Genomic DNA, 19,906 nt, shown 5'->3' with positions numbered 1-19,906 from the left:
GAGCTACACTGCAGCCCTGCATAAGACAAATTTAACAAAGTTGGGCAAATACCAGAATCTCCAAAGGAAGTAAAATGTCAAGGTCAGCCATAGTTCTAGCAACCCAATCATCCCGGAAGAGACTTGAAAGGCCATCCTACTTCCTGGAGATTGTTCTCCTCTGAGATGCTAACTGCCATTTAATGAGTCTCATGCAGCTGCTGGTAGAGTACACGTGCCCCCCACAGATACCGAATTTACTCCTCTTACAGACACAGCATAGGGTTAAGAGAGGGGGCTCTGATGTTGCTGTGGTAGATGGAAGGTAAGGGCACAGGTTGAGGCATCTTTTCTGGGTCTCTAATCTTCTTCTTAAATTGGGGCCTCAATATACTCACACAACTGAGAAGAAACTGGTACTATACAAAGATCTGGATAACAGGTTTTCCACAGGCCACTTGCTGGAAGCCCCATGGGTGGGCCAGATGGGAACCAGGATATGCACCAAGTATGAGGGGGGAGAGGGCAGGCAGCTCTGAGCCAGGCCCTGGCTCTGTCAGCACACACAGACAAGGCACTGGGGTTAATAATGGTCTACTCTATTATAACTTTTACCTTCACAATTTCCTGGGCCAAGATCCCTCCAACCACAGCACACACAGGAGCCATCTCAGAGAAGCAGTATCTGGAAGAAAGAAGAGTGAACTGTCTCACAGCAGCATGGGAGGAGAATGGACACCTGCAATAGTCAGTAAGGGGCACCACTGGGCACAAGATCTAGCTGGGGTGTCCCTTCCGCCTGCCCAGACAGTGCCAACGCTGGCATCTAGGTGTAAAAATCTAACCTCAGGGGCTAACTGGTTGGGACAGACCTTTGAACTCTGGAAAACAAGAATCTCTGTGTGCACTTTTTTTAAGTGAAAGGAAAGACTATATCTGTGCTTCCTAAAAATAAGGTCCTACAAATATCAGATGTTTGAGTGCCCCGGGCACATTCCCGTAATTCCCCTCTTACGGCAATGGGCAGTGGGTTCTGTATGCTATTCCCAGAGCCAGCAGGGAGCAGGCCTGTGTTGACATGCAGGAAGCACGGGAAATGTGGGGTACAAAACAAAGTCTGCACAACCCACCAAGAAAGAAGCTCCTTCTAGGCCTGGATGGAGCATCCGGAGGACAAATCTCAGCCAAATAAACTGGTCCTCAAATCACCCATCCTATGGTACAAAACACCCACAGCCTCCCAGAGGAAGCTGTCTGGTTAGTTCCCACCTGTCAGCACGAAGGGTCAAGTTAGTGGAGCAAACTGGAACAAGGACACTTACATCCAAATACCAACTTGATCAGATCCAAGATCTGTTTATTGGTGGCATGTAAACTATTGACTACTGAGCCATGCAACCAATTATCCAGTTTGCTACCATGGTCCAAATACCCCCGAACAGGAAATTTGCAAACACAGAATTACCACGTCTTGCCATGTGTCACTAGCATACCTTCCAGAAGGCGACACCCATTCCTTCATTCTGAAAACCCAGAGGTGTCTTCCTCTGCTTATTAAAGAGCTCTACCACATATGGGACACCCAGAACCATAATGGAGCAACACTCATCTAATTAGATTCTCTGATCACCAAGCATGGCTGCAATTTTCCTTTTCTTCATATGTATAAATGTATTGCCTGCATGTATGTGTTGTGTAATGCCCATGGAGGTCAGAAGAGGCACTGGATCTCGGGAAAATGGAGTTATGGATAGCTGTTAGCTGTCATGTGGGTGCTGGGAATTGAACCTGGGTCTCTGCAAAAGCAGTCAGTGCTCTTAACCACTAAGCCATCTCTTTAGCCCCCTTTTCTTCTTTCTGAGACAGGACCTCATTATGTAGCACGTATTGGCCTCAGACTCAGACCTTCCTGCTTCAGGCTCTGGGGTGCTAGGGATTATAAGGCAGCACCACCACTTCCAGCTTGTTTTTGTGGTACTGTGGACTGAAACCAGGGTCATGTGCATGCCAGGCAAGCGATCTGCCACTGAGCTACATCCCAAGCCCCTCTTTTTACTTCTGAAACAAGATTTCACTAAGTTGCTGGAGCTGGCCTTGAACTTGTGCTCTTCTTGATTTAGCCTCCTGGGTAGTTAAGTGTTATAGAACATGCTACCAAACCTGACTTTCACACACACACACACACACACCACACACACCTTTATATTCTGTGAGTTCATGCTCTATAATACTTTGCTTCTTTCCTCCTCAAAAGAACTTTATTATTGTTGGGCGTGGTGGCACACACCTTTAATCCCAGCACGCAGTAGGATCTTTGAGTTTTAGGCCAGCTTGGCCTACATAGCAAGTTCAAGGCCAGCTGGGGCTACAGGGAGACCCTGTCTCAAAAGTGTATTATTTCAGCAAAATACTAGCAAACCAAGCCAAAAATAATGGATATGAGGACCTGGTGAGATTTTTTTTTTTTTTTTTTTTTTTTTTAACATTTAAAAAAAAAAAAAAAAAAAGGGAATGATGATCTGATTGACAAGAATCTCTGACACTGGTCCTGATATCTAATATAAATTCTGACTCATTTAGGGAAGAACAAAAAAAGAAAAGAAACAATGTTATACAGCATACTAATTCATCTAGCTGGGCCTAGTGGTGTGGACCTGTAACCCAGCAAGGACTTTACCACCACTGAGCTACAACTCCAGCCCCATTTAAATAATTTTAAAACTAGGAAGTTGGAGGGGCTGAGAAGATGGCCAGTCCATAAAGTGCTTGCCTTACAAGAAGGAGGACCTGGGTTCAGTCCCTAGCACCCACATTAAAACCAGGCCCACTACTGTATACCTGTGATCCCTGCAACTTGCTGGCCAACCAGTCCAGCAAGCTCTATATTCCGTGACAAACACCCTTCTCAAAAACTAAAGTGGAGAGTGACTGAGGAAGACACCCCAATTCAACACCCACATGAAAACACTTATGTGTGCACCTACCTACCTATCCACACACAAACCTGTAATTTAGGGCCCTGAGGGTTGCAGCTCAGTGTCAGTGCACAAGTTTAGACTGTTTAGGCCCGTTCAGTCAGTCTCCAGCAACAGCAGCAACAACAACAACAACAACAAATAAACCAAAATCAAAAGCAAAACAAAAAAGGCAGAACTGTGAAATCCCAGTAAGTTCACAGAAGACAAGGGCAAGTAAGAGGTCAGAACGGTCTATGTGCAGTCCTGGCAAGCCTTCACCTGTGGCAATGCTCTTCTCCCTGCCTCCAAAGTGACAGGAGTACAGCTATGTGCCAAGATGGCTGACTCAGGGCACACATTACAGGATCCCATTTAGAGAAGGCATGTACAAAAGAGTATAGCAGAAGCTAGGAGGAATAGCACAGGTGGTGTGGACAATGGTTGTGCAGTGAGGACCAAATTAACGTCAATGAACTGCTCACTTAATATGCGTATTTTTGTTTTGGAAACAGGGTCTCATGTAGTGCAGGTTGGCTTCACATACAATATACAGGCAGGTATAGTGGTACACACCTTTAATCTCAGCACCCAGGAGGCAGAAGCAGGAGATATCTCTGTGAGATCGAGGCCAGCTTGGTCTATATAGGGAGTTCTAGGCCACCTGAACTATAGGGAGACCCTGTCTCAAAAAAATTAAACACAAACCAAATGAAACCAAATGCAATACAGTGGAGGATGGCTCTGAACTCCTGATCCTTTTGCCCCTCTGCCTCTAGAGTGCTAAACATTTTAAAAGACACCATAAATTATTTTACATATAAAAATTATGAGGAGTCGGGCGTGGTGGCACACGCCTCTAGTCCCAGCACTTGGGAGGCAGAGGCAGGCGGATCTCTGTGAGTTCAAGGCCAGCCTGGTCTACATAGTAAGTTCCAGGACAGCTGGGGCCACAAGGGAGACCCTGTCTCCAAAAAAAAAAAAGAGGAGTTAGAGAGATGGCTCAGGAAGTAAGAGCACAGTTCCAGGGGTTCTATGCCTTGTTGGGTAAGCACCAGGCACATATGTGGTGCTCATATATACATGCAGGACGCACTGATCCTCTAAAGGACCTGAGTTGAATTCCCAGCACCCAGTCCTGGTGACTCAAAACTACCCATAATTTTGGCTCCAAGGGACCCTTCTTGATTCTGCAGACACCTGCACTCACATTCTTACACACATATACATAACTAAAATAAAATGTTTTTTAAAAATCTTTAAAAAATATGAATATTTATGAAGTGCTTACAATAGTGAGAAAATATACACCAATATACACACCAATGAAGCACTGGCTAAGTTAACTGTTCTACATCTAGGCAATTCCAAGCTACACAGTGCTATGGTTCTGTTTACTACCGTAAACAAGTTTTGGTTTACTGCAAAGAGGTAAAGGAATACAGATGATCCATTTTGATATTTAAACAGTAAAATGAGTAACATCACAAAGAAAATCTGTGAGCTCAGTCTCTCAAATGTTAGTAGCGGCTGAAACTATGGGCAATCTTTTCTCATAATCAGAAAAGCATTACAGCTCTTGGAGAAGAGAGCACTCAGAACATGAAGGCGAGCACCACATATGAAGAGGAGAGGCTTGTGCACGGATGTCCCTGCTCCACAGCAGCACCAAGCAATTTGTGAGAGTAGCTCAGCTGTGTGCCAGGGCTCAGCTCCTTGTTTGCACCGCTATTCCATCTCCTGGCTGGTCTGCACACAGACTTCAAGAGGCCTCTGGACAGCTCTTACTTAGGAGGCAATAGTTGACAGAGCTGAGCACATGGAACCTAGACATGGGATAGTTTCCACAGGGGCTGGGCAGTGAAGGAAAGCACCAGGGAGAGAAGAGCTAACTGTAAGCTGATTAGGCTGCCCATTCTGGGAAGCAGGGTCTTTAACTTTGCTGGCTGGTGAGGCAAAGCTAGTCAGTTCATCACTCTAAACACCCAAATGAGTCACTTGGCTGCATGCTCATGGCCCAGCATCAGAACCCAGGTATGTTGGGCAGCCACAATCTGCCTATGACTGCCTGGGTGGGTCTGTTGGAGGGAAGCTTGGCAGGACCAAGTTGTTCTTCAGGCTGAGAAGCACAGAGCAGGCAGCACCTGCTTCTCATGCTTGGATCCTTCCCACAGCAAGAGATGAGGGCCTGACTGAGATCGCTAAGACTGGAATGCTGCCAGCCCTGACCTCTCAGTGCCACCCTTACAAAAGCTCCTCATAGATCACTTCCTAGCTGTAGAGGACAACTTTCTGGTCCATGGCTCCACTGGCGGGGGGGAGGGTTCGGGGGAGAAAGCAATGGTGTTCCTACATGGCTAGTGCTGGGTGTGTAAGGATCCCAGCCAGAGAAAAGAGGGAAGACAATAGAAAGAAGGGCCTCCCTGGCAGAAACTGAAAACAGTAGATAGGCAACTGCTGGTCAGACCTGGGATGGCATCCCAGTGGGCTACCCTTAGGCAGAGCCAGGTGGGGTGGCACATACCTGTCACTGCATCATTCACAAGACCTTGCCTCCAAAGGCAACAACAAAACAACTGTATCTTTATGGATCTAGTTTTTCATTTAAATAATGGGGAAAGACTCATCTACAGCAGTTCAAGAGACCACTATGACAGACAAACACGGCTGCACAGAAAGCCCGTGATGCGTGGTAGCACTCTCGGGAGACAGTGTCAGACTTGTTACTTCACTTTTCTGAGCTTCTGTTTCCTCACCTACAAACTGCACTGCTATGAGGACTAAGGCAGATCATGAACATGAGCCACTATTCTGCTGCCTTCGAGGACTGCTGCTCAAGAAATTAATCACAGCAAGCACCGTGGCTATCATTATTAGTGCTGCTCCAACCTGGAGGCGCGGTGAAGCCAGTCAGACACGGCCAGGGAACTAGAGTGAGCACAAGATCCCAGAATGGCTTGGAAGTTCAAGGCCACTTGGTCCTGTACAATAAAATCCTAAACCCAACTGTGTGTGAGAGCAAGAGACTGTCACTTAAGAAGCCGAGGTACTGGATGCTGAGAACCCAAGGTCTCTGTTGGTGGAGGTAGATAAGCTTCCCTAGGGGATGACAAAGTGGCAGTACCTGCCACGTGCCAGATCATACCCTGTAGACCTGACCCTGCAACTCCGGTCTTACTCATTTATCCTGAACACATGTGCATGACACAAAAGCCTGGGCGCAATGGCAACAAGCAGGGAGCTGGAGTCCTCCTCAGGGTTCTGGGTCTCTACAAAGGCAAACAGTGACAGTGTGTGTCCAGGCTAAACACCAGTAGGCACTGACACCAACCTGATAAAGTCGTCAGGAAGCAGGTCAGGACTAACACTCAGTGAATCAAGGATGTCATTTCGAATCTGCAGCAGCAGCTCAGAGTCTTCACCATAGGTCTCAGAGCTGGGATCTCTTCCTTTATCAGTGCGGAATTTCAGGAGCACTGGGAAGGGGAAAAGAAGGGAGGTTATAAGCCACTCTTCTCTGCAGTCACAGAAAAAGTCAGACACAGCACCTCATAAACCAGGTGTGGTGCTCAGGCTATAGTCCCAGCATTTGGAAGATGGAGGCAGCAAAGATTAGGAATTAAAGGTCAGATACACAGGGTTCAAGGCCAGCCTGAGCTAAATGAGACCTTGTCTCAAAAATCAAAATATAAGAAAAAACAACACTTTTTATTATTTATAGGAAGTAATACATTGACAACATGGGCCAAGTGAAAGGTAATCATACTTTCCATTCATCTAGTAAATACAGTCAAAGGCAACTATTTACGAAAAGACAACTACACTTTATCAAGTGCTCAGATAGTATAAAGGGATCTGAGCCCAGCTACAGACAGCCACGTCAGGGTAGCCTCAGGTAAGGCTTCCCTGAGGAAGCAGTAAGATATGTGTGGGAAGAGTGCAGGGAAACCACCAGCAGAGGGAAAGGCCCTGTTATGATCCGCAGAGGTGAGGTAAGAAGCCTGCATTCTAGGCATCAGTTCAATGGCTGCTTTAACCAGAAAGGACAGCCAAATATTCAGACTCACCAGACAGGCAGGTCCTTACAAACCAACCTCCCTTAACTCAAGAACTATGTCGGCTTCCAGGAACTGATGTGCAATTGTTTTGTTAGGCAGGGGAAAGGTGCCACAATGGCTTAGAGCCAGAGTCACGGTGTAAGGAGACCCCAATGAGGCTGAACTTCTAGTCCACATGACACCAACAGGCATGATTCAGCTGTCACAACATAATCACCTTCTGCTGCTACTGCACCTTGTCTCCAATGTCACCTGTGTGCTGGGTTGGCAGGCATTTGTGCTCCCTGTGATTCCCAAAGCAGAGGGACCACTGGTCTTGGGTCTTGCCCCTAAGAGTAATAAACTTTCTCCCACACAACACAGGACACTTCAAAGTGGAAGTAAAGACACATGCATTGGTGTTTAAGCCCTGGGTGCTCTGGACAGCACTTCATAATCAGATAGGGGCTTTACAGTTGGCCAAGTACATTCAAGTTTCATTATCTGGAGACTGAAAAAGTAAATGTACCTGGTGAATTATGCTGTCAGTACATGGGGATCTTCCCTAAAAATTAAGGAAGGTTGAAAAGTCATGCAATCTGAAGTTGCTTTGTTTCTTTTTGTTGTTATTTCTGAAACAGGGTCTCCCTACAGCCCCATCTGGCCTGGAACTCGATATGTAGAGCAGGCTAGCCTCAAACTTTTGGAGATCCACCTGTTTCTGCCTCCCAAGTGCTGGGACTAAAGGTGTGCACCACCACACCCAGCCTGCCTTGAGACTTTTAACACCCCAAGCATTTGGAATGTGCCGCACACTAAAGAACCTGAGTTTACCAACATGCTGTGCCTCCATTTCCCTGGTAATTCTGATGCACAGAAGTCTGTGTATGGAAGGCTTAAAAGAATGCCTGGGGAACATGGTGGCACACACCTTTAATCCCAGCACTTGGAAGGCAGAGGCAGGCAGATCTCTGTGAGTTCCAGGCCAGCCTGGCCTACATAGCGAGTTCCAGGTAAAAGCCTCTTTTCCCAACAATGTCCCATGAAAACAATATCAGATACCAGGTAGTTCAGCCACACCAGAGCCTCTACTGGGCCACATGGAGTGACAGCAACTAGTTCTGTCAGTGACTCCCCAGAAGACAGGGTACCAAAACCAGAGTTGGTAGCTGCACTGCTAGAAAAGAGGATGGAGGTGATGCCCAGTGCAGGCCAGGTGACTTGTAACAGCAATCAAGAAGTCAGCTTGCAAACTTTTGTGGTGGGGAGCAACAGTCCCAAGCAGGTACCCCCTAACCCCGGCCTGCATGCATCTCTCCTTACTGTGTCATTGGGACAGAAGCATCAACCACCACAAGGGACCAGGAAATGTTGATAATTTTCCAGTCTTTACCACAAAATGCTATAAAATATAATAGTGTTCGGTGTCATGCTGAACATGCTACATGTGTGAGCACCATATCTTCACAACAGTGGGAGGTCAGGAAGAACCATCACCTAGCTACTCGCAGAGGAGCAGGGCTGGAAACATAGGTCTGACCCTAATGGAATCCAGAAGTGGAGAACCATGCAGGAGCGGGCACCAAGGATCCTAAGTTGCCTGGTTCTTTGCCCCCAGTGGACTGTGTTTTTGTGAGGTCTATTTTCTAGATGGGTCCTGAACTCTCACAAAGGCTCCATTCATTGCAAGCGAATAGACCAGAGGGTGAACAGTGAGTGGAAAAGGAGGTCACGGAAAATCTTGTCCCTCTGTTCTCAGAGAATAAGACCAGCTTTGCCTCAGAAAGAAGGAAGATGGCACCAAGGAAGGTGGGGGCAGCCAGCAGAGGGCCCGGGCCTGCTCCCAGTGTGTCTGCCTGGACAAGGACCGTCAGGCTGGCACCGTGCATATACCTCACTGACCACATCTGACGTGCTCTCAGGGCCACTGGGAAGGCAGCCAGCAGCTAGGCCACTTATTTGCAGTAAAGCAAGCAAAAGCTGTCTTTTTCACTCTTTTTCGAATGTCAGCACTCCAGTTAGCAGGGGTGGAGGGGGAGGGAAGAAACCCATGTTCTGGAAATAGAAAGGCAGCGGCCTCAGGACTGACCCCGGCCCCTCACGAGCTCTTCTTTTTACATTCTGCTCTTTGTTCTGTGTTCCGCTGCTCCTGAACAGCCACACACACATCACTGTTGACTCTGCATTTCTGAAAAGTGCCTCCCTACCAGTTCAGATTATAAACCCATTCCATTCAGATCAGATGCGGTCAGGGACGAAGAGCTGCTCGCCAAAAGATGACTCATTGGATCGTATCAAAACATTGTACAAAATGAGAGTTCCAAACTTGATTAACTTCATCTGAACCTTTTAATTAAGTCAGGCTGTTCAAGTCCAGAGGGATGACATTCATAGCTGGAGATGATGGACTAGTGTCTCTGCTGAAGTTCAGGACTTGCCCAAGGAATGGAAAAGACAAACTTGGAGAGTAAGAAAACAAGTGTCTTTTCACATATTTCAAAGAAAAACTATGTGCACATACTACCATCGATGCAAAAAGATTTAAACATACTAAACTTTAGTCTGAATTCAGAATATCAGATTAGTGCTACTAGTAGCTGTGGAGGCATATACAGAAGATCAGAGTTCAAATTTGAGCCCATCCTAGGCTACATAGCAAGACACCGTGTCAAAACCCAAAAATAATAGCAGCATTATTACAGGGGCTAGGGATGGAGCATTTACCCAGCAGGTGTAAGGCCCTGGGTTCCATTCCCAGGACGACAGAAGCCAGATCCAAACCATCAAGTGTCACAAATCAGCCCCCAATACAACTATTACCTCAAAACCAGGTCAAGTAAGGGGTGGAGAACTGAACTTACATCAAATCAAAACCTTATTTTCCTGATTGATGCCTAAGGTTTTCTACCCAGATACTATAGCCTCATCTTGTTGAGGTCAAGAGGCTCCCTCAACCCCAGCTAACTCACATAGTAAGGACTCCCCACGTCTGGGGACATCCTGGTTACACACGCATTCAGGAAAACACCAAATGCGAAAATACTTTTAGCTAATAAGCTCCCTTTGTTTTTGTTTTCTTAATATTTTTTTATTTTTGCCTTTTTGAGACAGGGTCTCCCTGTAGTCCCAGCTGTCTTGGAACTCACTATGTAGACCAGGCTGGCCTCAAACTCACAAAGATCCACCTGCCTCTGTCTCCCAAATGCTGGGATTAAAGGCATGCGCCATCATGCCTGGCCATTGTTTTTATTTTATGTGTATGAGTGTATTGCCTGCATGTATGTGAGTGCACCTGTGTTGTGCAATGCCACAGAGGTCAGAAGAGGGCTTCAGATTCCCCTGGAACTGGAGTTAAGGAAGCTTCACAGCCACCATGTGGGTGCTGGGAATCAAACCCGGGTCCTCTGCAAGAGCAGCCAGTGTTCTTAACTGCTGAGCCATCTCTCCAGCCCCTTGTTTTTTAGAAACAGGGTGCCAGTATGTTGTCCACGCTAGTCTTAAATGCTTGTAGCAGTGATCCTCTTAGTCTCCTTAGTGCTGGAACTAATCTGGGAAGTATGCACACCACCACCTGCCTTCTAGCAAGCTTCCTCTCTCTTGGTTTCCCAATAGGACTGCCCTATGTAGTCCAAGCTGGCTTGAAACTCCAATCCTAATTCAGCCTCCAAGCAACTAGGACTCCAAGACTACACTACCTAACCTAACCTCTTCCAGCAGGTTAACTAAGGAAAGACTCCAGGCCTGATTATCAAGTCAAACATCCACTCAGTTAATGAATACTGACCTTGTGCTCAGTTCAATGCTAGGCAGGGGAAAGCATCCTGCCATGGCAAACAACAAAAACCTCACAGGAGCTAACCCTGCTAACTACAGAAGCCTTGAAAGGGCCCTAGGGGTACCAGGGAGTCATCTCAGCAGCCAGTCTCCCTGACTGGCAGACCTATAGGGGTCCCCATGCTTGGCACCCTCTGCAAGGGTTGCATCTTCTCTGTGCCAAGGTCCTCCCAGGCCTGTAGAACGACCATGCTGGAGGGTGCCCCAGAGCACCAGAGAGCAACCACGTGGCTACAGTCCCTATTTCCCACCAACTGTATTACTGGACAAGTGACAATATCCCTAATCCTATTCTAGAAAATGTGAATCCCAAGAACATTTAGTTGAGGTGTCCAAGGCCTAAAGGAACTGTGTTTAAGCCCAGGGGACAGCGCTTGGTGCAGTTAGCATGCTGTGAGCTCTTCTAGTTCTGTCACTTGCTCAGGGACCCCAGCTCACATGGCAGCTGGAGTAGGACTGGCTCTGGTGGCCTGTGTGGGGGCCGCTCCTGCTGAAATTACTCATTTAACTGTGTTACCAGCAGACTCAGCTTTCTTTTCTCTTCTTTCCTTCTTTTTTTAAGACAGAGCCCTTCCCCTGTAGTTCAGGCCTCAAACTTGCAGCAGTCCTCGTGCCTCAGCCTCCCAAACGCTGGGGTTATAGGTGTGTACTAACATGCCTGATAAACTGAGCAGTTTAAGATAAACTTAACTTTTTTTTTGTCTTTTTGAGACAGAGTCTCCCTGTAGTCCCAGCTGACCTAAACTCACTATGTAGACCAGGCTGGCCTTGAACTCACAAAGATCTGCCTGCCTCTGCCTCCCAAGTGCTGGGACTAAAGGCGTGTGCCACCACGCCCAGCCTCTTCTTTCTTCTTTTAAGATTTATTTTTATTTATGTGTGTATTGTGTATGCTACGTGTATATGGGTGCCTGCCAAGGTCAGAAGAGAGTCCGGATCCCCTGGAACTGGAGTTACAGGTGGTTGTGAGATGCCTAACATGGGTGGGTGCTGGGAACCAAACTGGGGTGTTCTGAAGAGCAACAAGTACTTTAAATGCTAAGTTACCTCCCCTAGTACTATTTCTTATCAAGTTTATAGGAACACGCTAAACAGAACAGTCAGCAGGGCAGAAACACTGGCAGTAGCACCGTCAACACCCATGAAAGCCAGTGTGGTGCCAAACACTTCTAATTCCAGAACTCAGGAGGCAGAGGCAGGAAAACCATGAGTTCAAGGCCATTTTCAGATACTTAAGACTGAGGCTGGCCTGAGCGAACAAAGAAACAAAGAAATAAACAACCCCTCCTTGAGCTGGGCATGTCGGCACAGCTCTATACTCTCAGCACTTAGGAGGTAGTCAGAACAATCAAAAGTCCAAGGTCATCCCTGGCTGTAGAGTGAGAATAAGGCCTATTTGAACTACCCCCAAATACCTCTTAGGGCTAGTGTTCACAACAGCCAATGGGCCTGAAGCTCAGAGGCAGTGGGACAAAGGTGGTGGGAGAAAGCAGGACACTTGGAAGCCACCATGATTTGGCTCACAGTCTCTTACGGCTTGTGACGTCTGGTCATCTGCTCAGGTCAGCTCCCAGTATCCTTGTATCCAGTTTCAGCAGCACCAGGCTGTGTATATGTATATACACTTCCTTCACAAATATGTTTCGAGCTCTTACTGTCTTACCCCAGGCCCGTGCTGGGTAACCACAGATGACTCAATCAGTTCAAAGCCCACAATCCAAAAGGGTATACTTACAAGCAGAGCCACATGGTAGTCCCATCTTTCGCCAGAGGAATTTACCTCTAAACTAGTTTCCCTGAAGACTCACTTGTCGATGCCCCAATATGACCTCAAAGTTTGCCAACTGCTGTGGCTTTGGGAAGGTGCTGTGTGATAAAAGGCTTGGTCCTCCCACCATGATTGGGAGGTCTTTAGGTTGCTGAATGTGTACCCCTGAAGGGAATTATGGAATCTCAATCCTTTTCTCTTTTACTCCTTGGCTATGAGTGCTTTTGTTCAGCTACGTATGTATAACCATGGTGTTTTCAGACAGGCCCAAAAGGAACAGATCCCAAATGATGAGCCAAAAGGAACCTTTAAAAAAATGAGACAGTCTCATTATGTAGCTCTGGAGTCTGAAATTTGCTACGAGACCACGTTAACCAGGAACATGCAGTGATCCTCCTGCCTGTGCCTCACTCACTGGATCACACCACCACCATAACTCCTTTCTCTATAAGTGGACCATGTCAGGAAGTGATGGAATGTTAGTGCTTCACCTATTCATCTCTCCAATGCAACTTCCTGACCCCATGACGACTGGCTCAAAGCAGATATATGCTGTTTGTTGCCCACTGTCTATCTCTTAATTTCTGAAAAACAGCCTCATGAAAGTTGTTGATGGGGAAGTGGAGTACTCTCAAAAATTATCTCAAAACAAGATGTCCCTTTTTGCCTAGCAAATTAATATTGAAATTACTGGAGCAAAGGCCTCTGATCTGTACCTCACTGGCGCTGAGCAGAAGCTAGAGTGCACGGTAAACTGTGTGAAAATGTGGCATAAGGACCTGCAACCCCAGCTTTAGGTTCACAGGTTGGAGGCCCTGTCTACATAACAAGGTCTAGGCCACCCAGAGATAGTAAGAACTGTCTCAAAAAGAAGTCTTCCTGCCCTGCGTGGTGGTGCACGCCTTTAATCCCAGCACTTGGGAGGCAGAAGCAGGCAGACAGCCTGGTCTACATAGTGAGTTCCAGGACAGCTGGGGCTACAGGGAGACCCTGTCTCAAAACAAACCCAAAAAGTCTTTCTTCACACAAGGTCATGGCCCTTGACCACTGACTGATAATGCACAAATGAGCAGTACCACGTTATTAGATCACAGAAAACTGATGGTAAACTCACTTTATGAGAGGATGATTAACTGACAAGTATCAGGCAGCTACTAAAATGTGGGAGCACCGTCACTTCCCAAGGCTTAGGGGGAGGCACACAGCCAGCACACTGCCTTCAGAAGTCACTACACTTAGTATGTACGCTCTACTGCTACCTTGCCCAGAGATAAAATACAAGTCTAGTTGGAAAAAAAAAAAAAAAATTAAATTACTTCAAATAATTCTGCCCCCCCGCACCGCCCCACTTCAGAGTGCACCAATCTAAAACAACATAAACCTCCCATTCAGACTCCAGTCCCAGCCACATGTCAATTTCTCCCCTTACAAAGGATTCCTCAGTTTGACCCTCACCTTTAATAAGAGCATTCTAACTAACATAAAGAGACTGTAATTTATGGAGAAAAAAAGCTCTAGGCAGTGGCCAATTACAAACAGGAGCAAGCCCCACAAGCTGCTTCTCGCATGGCCTTTCTTCTGTCAGCGCTGCCACTGCACCCAAGTCACAGATCTACTGACAACCTTCTATAGTCACTCCCACCCAGCCTGGTCACAAGCAGCAGGGAGAGAGGGTCTTTTCTCCAGCTCAGCACTTGAGTGGCACATGACCTTGAATCTGGGCATCTGCTGCTCTCTGCCAACCACTCTTTCTAGGGAAGATGGCACAGGATATTCCCGTGACTGCTGTCTGACAGTCCTAGAAAAGATGTTAGGCTCTAACAAGAATCGCAGCTGGGCTCAGGGGCCTGTGAACAGCTCAAACACAAGCAGATGCCAGGAGTAGGGGGCAGGGACGCAGGCCTGCAAAGAAAAGAACAAGGCAGGTCACTGACAATGTGGCCCATCACTGTAGTCTGATTGTGACAGGTTTCCAATCTGCAAAGTGGAGTAAGAAACAGTCTAGAGATCCTGAAAAATTTGGATAAAGTAATGGTCATAAGGACAGTATTGGCAGGCTCCCAAAGTTGGACAGCTTAAACATTTTGGGTTATGAACTTTCCTGAGTTTAACTTTTAATGGCTCCTGGGTTGGGACCATGGACAAATGACTTAGTCTCTCAAAGACTCAAATTTCTTTCTGTGAAAATGGAGTAAGACTGGCCCTCACTTGGGAGTTAAGAAGATCTAATGCAATCCCTGATGTACATGAAGCACTACCCAGCAATTATAGCACATACCACATACTTGGCCTCCATTAATCCCTTCAGCCAATGGAGTTGTGGTTCTGGGCGTGCTTCTCAGATTAGGGAGGGACTTTGTGACTAAGTGTCTGCCCTCTCACAGCTGCAGTTGCTAGAGGGTGTGAAACACTATCCTACGCCCACAGGTCACCTCTGCCCTTCCCCTCACCTCTCCTCCTCTCTGAATGGCTGTGGTCTCTCCTCCACCGATGATAAGACAGTGGCACACACACAGACATAAACATTTTTCTGCCTAAAAATTATTTTTAAACATTTGTGGTCACGATAGCAGCTAATCAACAAGCAGTCAGCCACCACCCCATTATCAGAGGCTGTTTCCCTGAGGCTGGCTGCTCTTCAGTAGTTCTTGTCAGTGCTGGACACTAAAATCCCACCAGGGAACATCATGCCCCACTAGCAGTGGCTGCCCACCCATGGTTTGCCTGGTAAAGGCTATCAGTTCTAAAAGAAGTTTCTTCTGAAGACGTTCCACCCTCAAATCAAGTGAGGATCTAGAAACATCATTTAAAAATCAGGGGCTGGAGAGATGGCTCAGCAGTTAAGAGCACTAGCTGTTCTTGCAGAGGACCTGGGTTGAGTTCCCAGCATGCACAGGGAGGCTAACAGCACAGGCTCTGAAGCTGAAGAACACAAGTGGTAGCTTCTTTGAAGGAATTCAAATATTTTATTATTTTTAGAAATTAAAAAAAGGGACAATAGAACAATTTCTAAGGCTGTCCTATACATTATCATTGGGAGTGACAGTCTGTCATCTCTTGCCATCGTGACAGAAAGCAGGACACATGAAGTGACAAGAGTTGTTCAACGCCAGCAAACAACAAGTATATGGCTGAGTGTGGACCTGAACTGGTTCCTTTCAAATACAAATATCATCAAGTAAGAAGTAGTTGTGGCTGGGTGTGGTGGTGCACACCTGTAGTCCCAGCACTTGGGAGGTAGAGGCAGGCGGGTCTCTGTGAGTTCAAGGCCAGCCTGGTCTACACAGTGAGTTCCAGGATAGCTGGGGCTACAGGAAGACCCTGTCTCAAAAAAAAAAAAAAAGTTGTGAACCTTAAACTTGTTTGGTTAGGTACAGAAACTAAGAACAACCAGAAAAGACACTAATTTCCCCATGGGGCTCCTGCCTCTGCCCTTGCCAGCTCCCAACAGAGCTGCAAGGTTTCTAGCTATTTGAGGGAGTCTGCATGTGAACAGCAGCAGGACAGTGTTCTGGGTGGGCTAAGCACAGCACTACCCTTCTGGATTATAGAAATGCACATAAATTTCCTGACTTGTGTCACAGTGAGAAAAAGGCCAGAGTCAACTACGCAAAATATGAAAATTATCCCTTCTAGAGGACTTCACAAGGGCCTAAAATAATACAGCTACTGGTTAAAGTCATTGAGCATGGTGGTGCATGCCTTTAATCCCACCAATTCAGGAGACAGAGGCAGGCGGATCTCTGAGTTCAAAGCTAGCCTGGTAAGTAAAGTGTGAAGGACCAAGGACAGGAGCAGAATAGGAATATGAACAGCAGGGGTTTCCAGGTTTTGCAGAGAAAAGTTCAATTTGGACCCAGGTACAGGGTATTCAAGCAGAGCAAAAGGTAGCTGCAAGGAGACAGAGGCCCCACACCCTGGGTCCAGGTGGGATGTCAGTCTGCACCTGAAGTTGCAATTGTATTCTGAAGCAAAATGGAATTAAGGGTTAGGGACACGGCTCAGTGGCAGAGTGCTTTTCTAGAACTGGCCAGTGGTCTGTGTGGTAAAAAAAAAGGATCAAGAAAGGGTTTGGGTGTGGAGACCAGAGTGGTCTGGAGGAGGCTGGTCCTGTGGCCCTCTGGAGTGTGAGGGAAGGGGCTCATCTGGGATGAGCTCCAACTTTGTCCATGTAGCCCTCACAGTGCCTGCCCAACAGCTCTGTGAAAATGGGCTGCCAATCACATTTTTTTGGGTGTTTTTGAGACAGGGTCTCCCTGTAGCCTCAGCTGTCCTGGAACTATGTAGGCCAGGCTGTCCTTGAACTCACTGAGATCCGCCTGCCTCTGCCTCCTGAGTGCTGGGATTAAAGGTATGCGCCACCACACCCCGCCTATACCAACCACATTTTTAAACTCAAAACTCTGCCAAACAGAAAATAGCAAATGTGTCAGAACTTATAGCTCAACACAAAGCACACTGGTTTTCCCTTTTTTTTTTTAAACAGAGTATGCACATCTTTTTAAAAAATATTTTATTTATTTTTATTTTATGTGTATGTGTGTATTGCCTGCATGTAGGAAGTGCACCTATGTCATGCAATGCCCTCGGAAGACAGAAGAGGCTGTCGGATCCCCTGGAATTGAAGTTACAGGCAGTTGTTAGCTGCCATGTGGGTGCTGGGATTCGAGCCTGGGTCTTCTGCAAGAACAGCCAGTGTTCTTAACCGCTAAGCCATCTCTCCGGCCCCATAGATATCTTTTTTAAAAGTTAAAAAATTTTTTTTTTTTTTTTTTTACTTACAGGTAAAGGGGTGTGTGTGTGAGATGATATAGTTGGGTGCCGGCAGAGGTCAGAAGAGGGCGTCTGCTCCTTTGGCACTGGAGTCACAGGTGGTTGTGAGCCACCTGACTCAGGTGCTGGGAACTTAACTCTAGTCCTCTATAAGAGCAGCAAGTGCTCTTAAGCCCTGAGCTGTACCTCCAGGCCACTATGTGTCCATAGTTTCCCTCTAACACCAATATTTGGCAAAAGAAATTCCTTTTGTAGAGCAAATGCCCAGCTGGACCCCTACCCACAATGCATCACATAGGGCTTCAGATACTAAAAAAAAATCTGGGGAACATATGGCTCCTTTCCAGAGGTGAATGTACACAAGAATTCCATGCTGTTATTAAGACCCCTGTCCTCTGATTGAAGAGATGAGGATGTACTGTTAAACAAAAGCCTTCATGGGCTGGATGTAGCTCAGTGGCAGACTACTTGCCTAATAGATGCCGAGTTCTGGGTCTCCTCAGTAAAAGGGGGGAAGATCACCAAGTCTTTCTATGGACCTAGCATGATGTTTTGTATCCAAGACTGGCACCCTCAGCATTATATGCTGACTTGTGATTTTTAGGATTGTCTCATCTTGCTATTTTTTTAAAAATTAAATAAATTATATGTATTTGTTTGCATAAGCTCTTGGAGGTCACAGGTCTCAGATTCCCCAGGAACTGGAGTTACAGGTGGTTGTGACTTGCTCAATATAGGTTCTAGGAATTAAATTGGGTCCTCTGCAAGAGCACTTAACCACTGACCCACCTCTTCATCTCTCCAGCCCTGATTTTTTTTGAGGCAGGGTCTCGCTATGTAGCCCTGGCTGTTCTTGGAACTCACAGAAATCTGCCTGCCTCTGTCCCATCTTTCCCCGACCTCCTCCAGTGCTAGGATTAAAGGCATGTATTATTATGCTCAGTTTCATTCATCCATTTTGAAGAAGGGTCTCCCTCTAGTCCCAGCTGGCCTGGAACTGGTTACAAAGACCAGGCTGGTCCAGATCTCACAGAAGATTCACCTGCCTTATGCCACCATTCCTGGCTTCTGTTTTTTTGTTCATAAATTTATTTTTATGCCAGGCGTGGTGGCGCACGCCTTTAATTCCAGCACTCAGGAGGCAGAGGTAGGCAGATCTCTGTGAGTTCAAGGCCAGCCTTGTCTACATAGTGAGTTCCAGGACAGCTGGGGCTACAAGACCATCTCAAAAAGACCAAAAAAAAAAAAAAAAAAAAAAAAATTTTTTTTATATGTGTATCAGTGTTTTGCCTGGATTCATGGAAGCATACCACATATGAGCAAACTTGCAGAAGCCAGAAAATTCCCTGGAACTGGAGGTACTTTGCTGTTAGCTGCCATGTAGGGAACTGAACCAGTTCTCCTAGTTGCCACCTCTTTCTCTAGCCCTGTTTAGTTTTTTTTTTGAGACAGGGTCTCCTTGTAGCCCCAGTTGGTCCCAATGTCAGAAAACCACTTGCCTCTGCCTTCCAACTGCTATAATTAAAGGTGTGTGCCATCATGCATGGCTTCATTCTTTTTTTTTTTTTTTTTTTTTGGTCTTTTGAGACAGGGTCTCCCTGTAGCCCCAGCTGTCCTGGAACTCACTATGTAGACCAGGCTGGCCTTGAACTCACAGAGATCCACCTGCCTCTGCCTCCCTAGTGCTGGGATTAAAGGCGTGCACCACCACGGCCGGCTCATTCCACTTTTAAAATATTTTATTTTTATTTTACATATAGGTGTGTATTACCTGCCATGTATGTGAGTGCGCCCGTGTCATGCAATGCCTCAGAGGTCAGATGAGGGCTTTGGATTCCCCTGGAACTGGAGTTAAGGACGGTTCGTAGCCACCATGTGGGTGCTGGGAATCGAACCTGGGTCCTCTGCAAGAGCAGTCAATGCTCTTAACCGCTGAGCCATCTCTCCAGCCCCACATTCTACTTTTAAAGAGTTCATTGAATACCCTTCAGGAATGATGCCTAGAGGTTCCCCCTCTCTACTATAAATTTTATTTTTAAGTAAGTTTATGGCTGGCATGATGGCTCAGCAAGTAAAGGCTGACTACCTGAACTTGGTCCCCCAAATCCTTGTAAAAGAGGCCTGATCCCTGCAAGTGGTCGTCTGACCTCCACACACATGCTGTGACATTTGTGCACATACATGCACACACATACAAAATACATGTGATGTGCAGCCTAGCTTCCCTTGGGCCCCAATGCTGACATCCCACACTTGGCATTACATTCCTCCGTATACACTAAGTAACTTTTATTTTTCCTAAACAACTTGAAAGTAACTTCTCCAATAGGATAGTGTGTGCTTCATAAAAACAAAAGCATTCCAAAGATGAGCGTGGTGGCACAGTCCAGTTATCTGAGCACTGAGGAGCCAGCTTTGAATACACAGTTCAAGGTACCCTAGAATACACCCTATCTCAAAAATAAACCTAATCCAGTGAGAGGGCTCAGCAGATCAAGATGTTGCCACCAAGGCTAGCGACATGGGTTCAATAACTAGGAACCAACATGGTAAAAGGTCAG

At 46.6% G+C, this 19,906-nt stretch overlaps 1 protein-coding gene and 1 non-coding gene across 2 annotated transcripts in view; one reads left to right on the top strand and one right to left on the bottom strand.

The window, feature by feature from the left end:
• Sae1 (SUMO1 activating enzyme subunit 1) overlaps positions 1–19,906 on the bottom strand; it is a 69,188-nt gene that overhangs the window by 3,769 nt on the left and 45,513 nt on the right. Inside the window, exons 7-8 of the mRNA XM_008822005.3 lie at positions 6,265–6,409; positions 595–664 (exon numbers count right to left, since the gene is read on the bottom strand). Of these exons, the coding sequence (XP_008820227.1) occupies positions 595–664; positions 6,265–6,409 (215 nt within the window). The remainder of the gene's footprint in view (positions 1–594; positions 665–6,264; positions 6,410–19,906) is intronic.
• Positions 2,487–2,553, top strand: LOC115068300. The gene has a single exon (XR_003847664.1). It is a non-coding gene; the product is annotated as a small nucleolar RNA SNORD52 (small nucleolar RNA).

Source organism: Nannospalax galili, unplaced genomic scaffold (genome assembly GCF_000622305.1).
Source record: "Nannospalax galili isolate Female #2095 unplaced genomic scaffold, S.galili_v1.0 scaffold432, whole genome shotgun sequence".
Lineage (NCBI taxonomy): Eukaryota > Metazoa > Chordata > Mammalia > Rodentia > Spalacidae > Nannospalax > Nannospalax galili.
The sequence above is the reverse complement of the archived record's forward strand: the minus strand, read 5'-3'. Positions and strand labels throughout refer to the sequence as shown.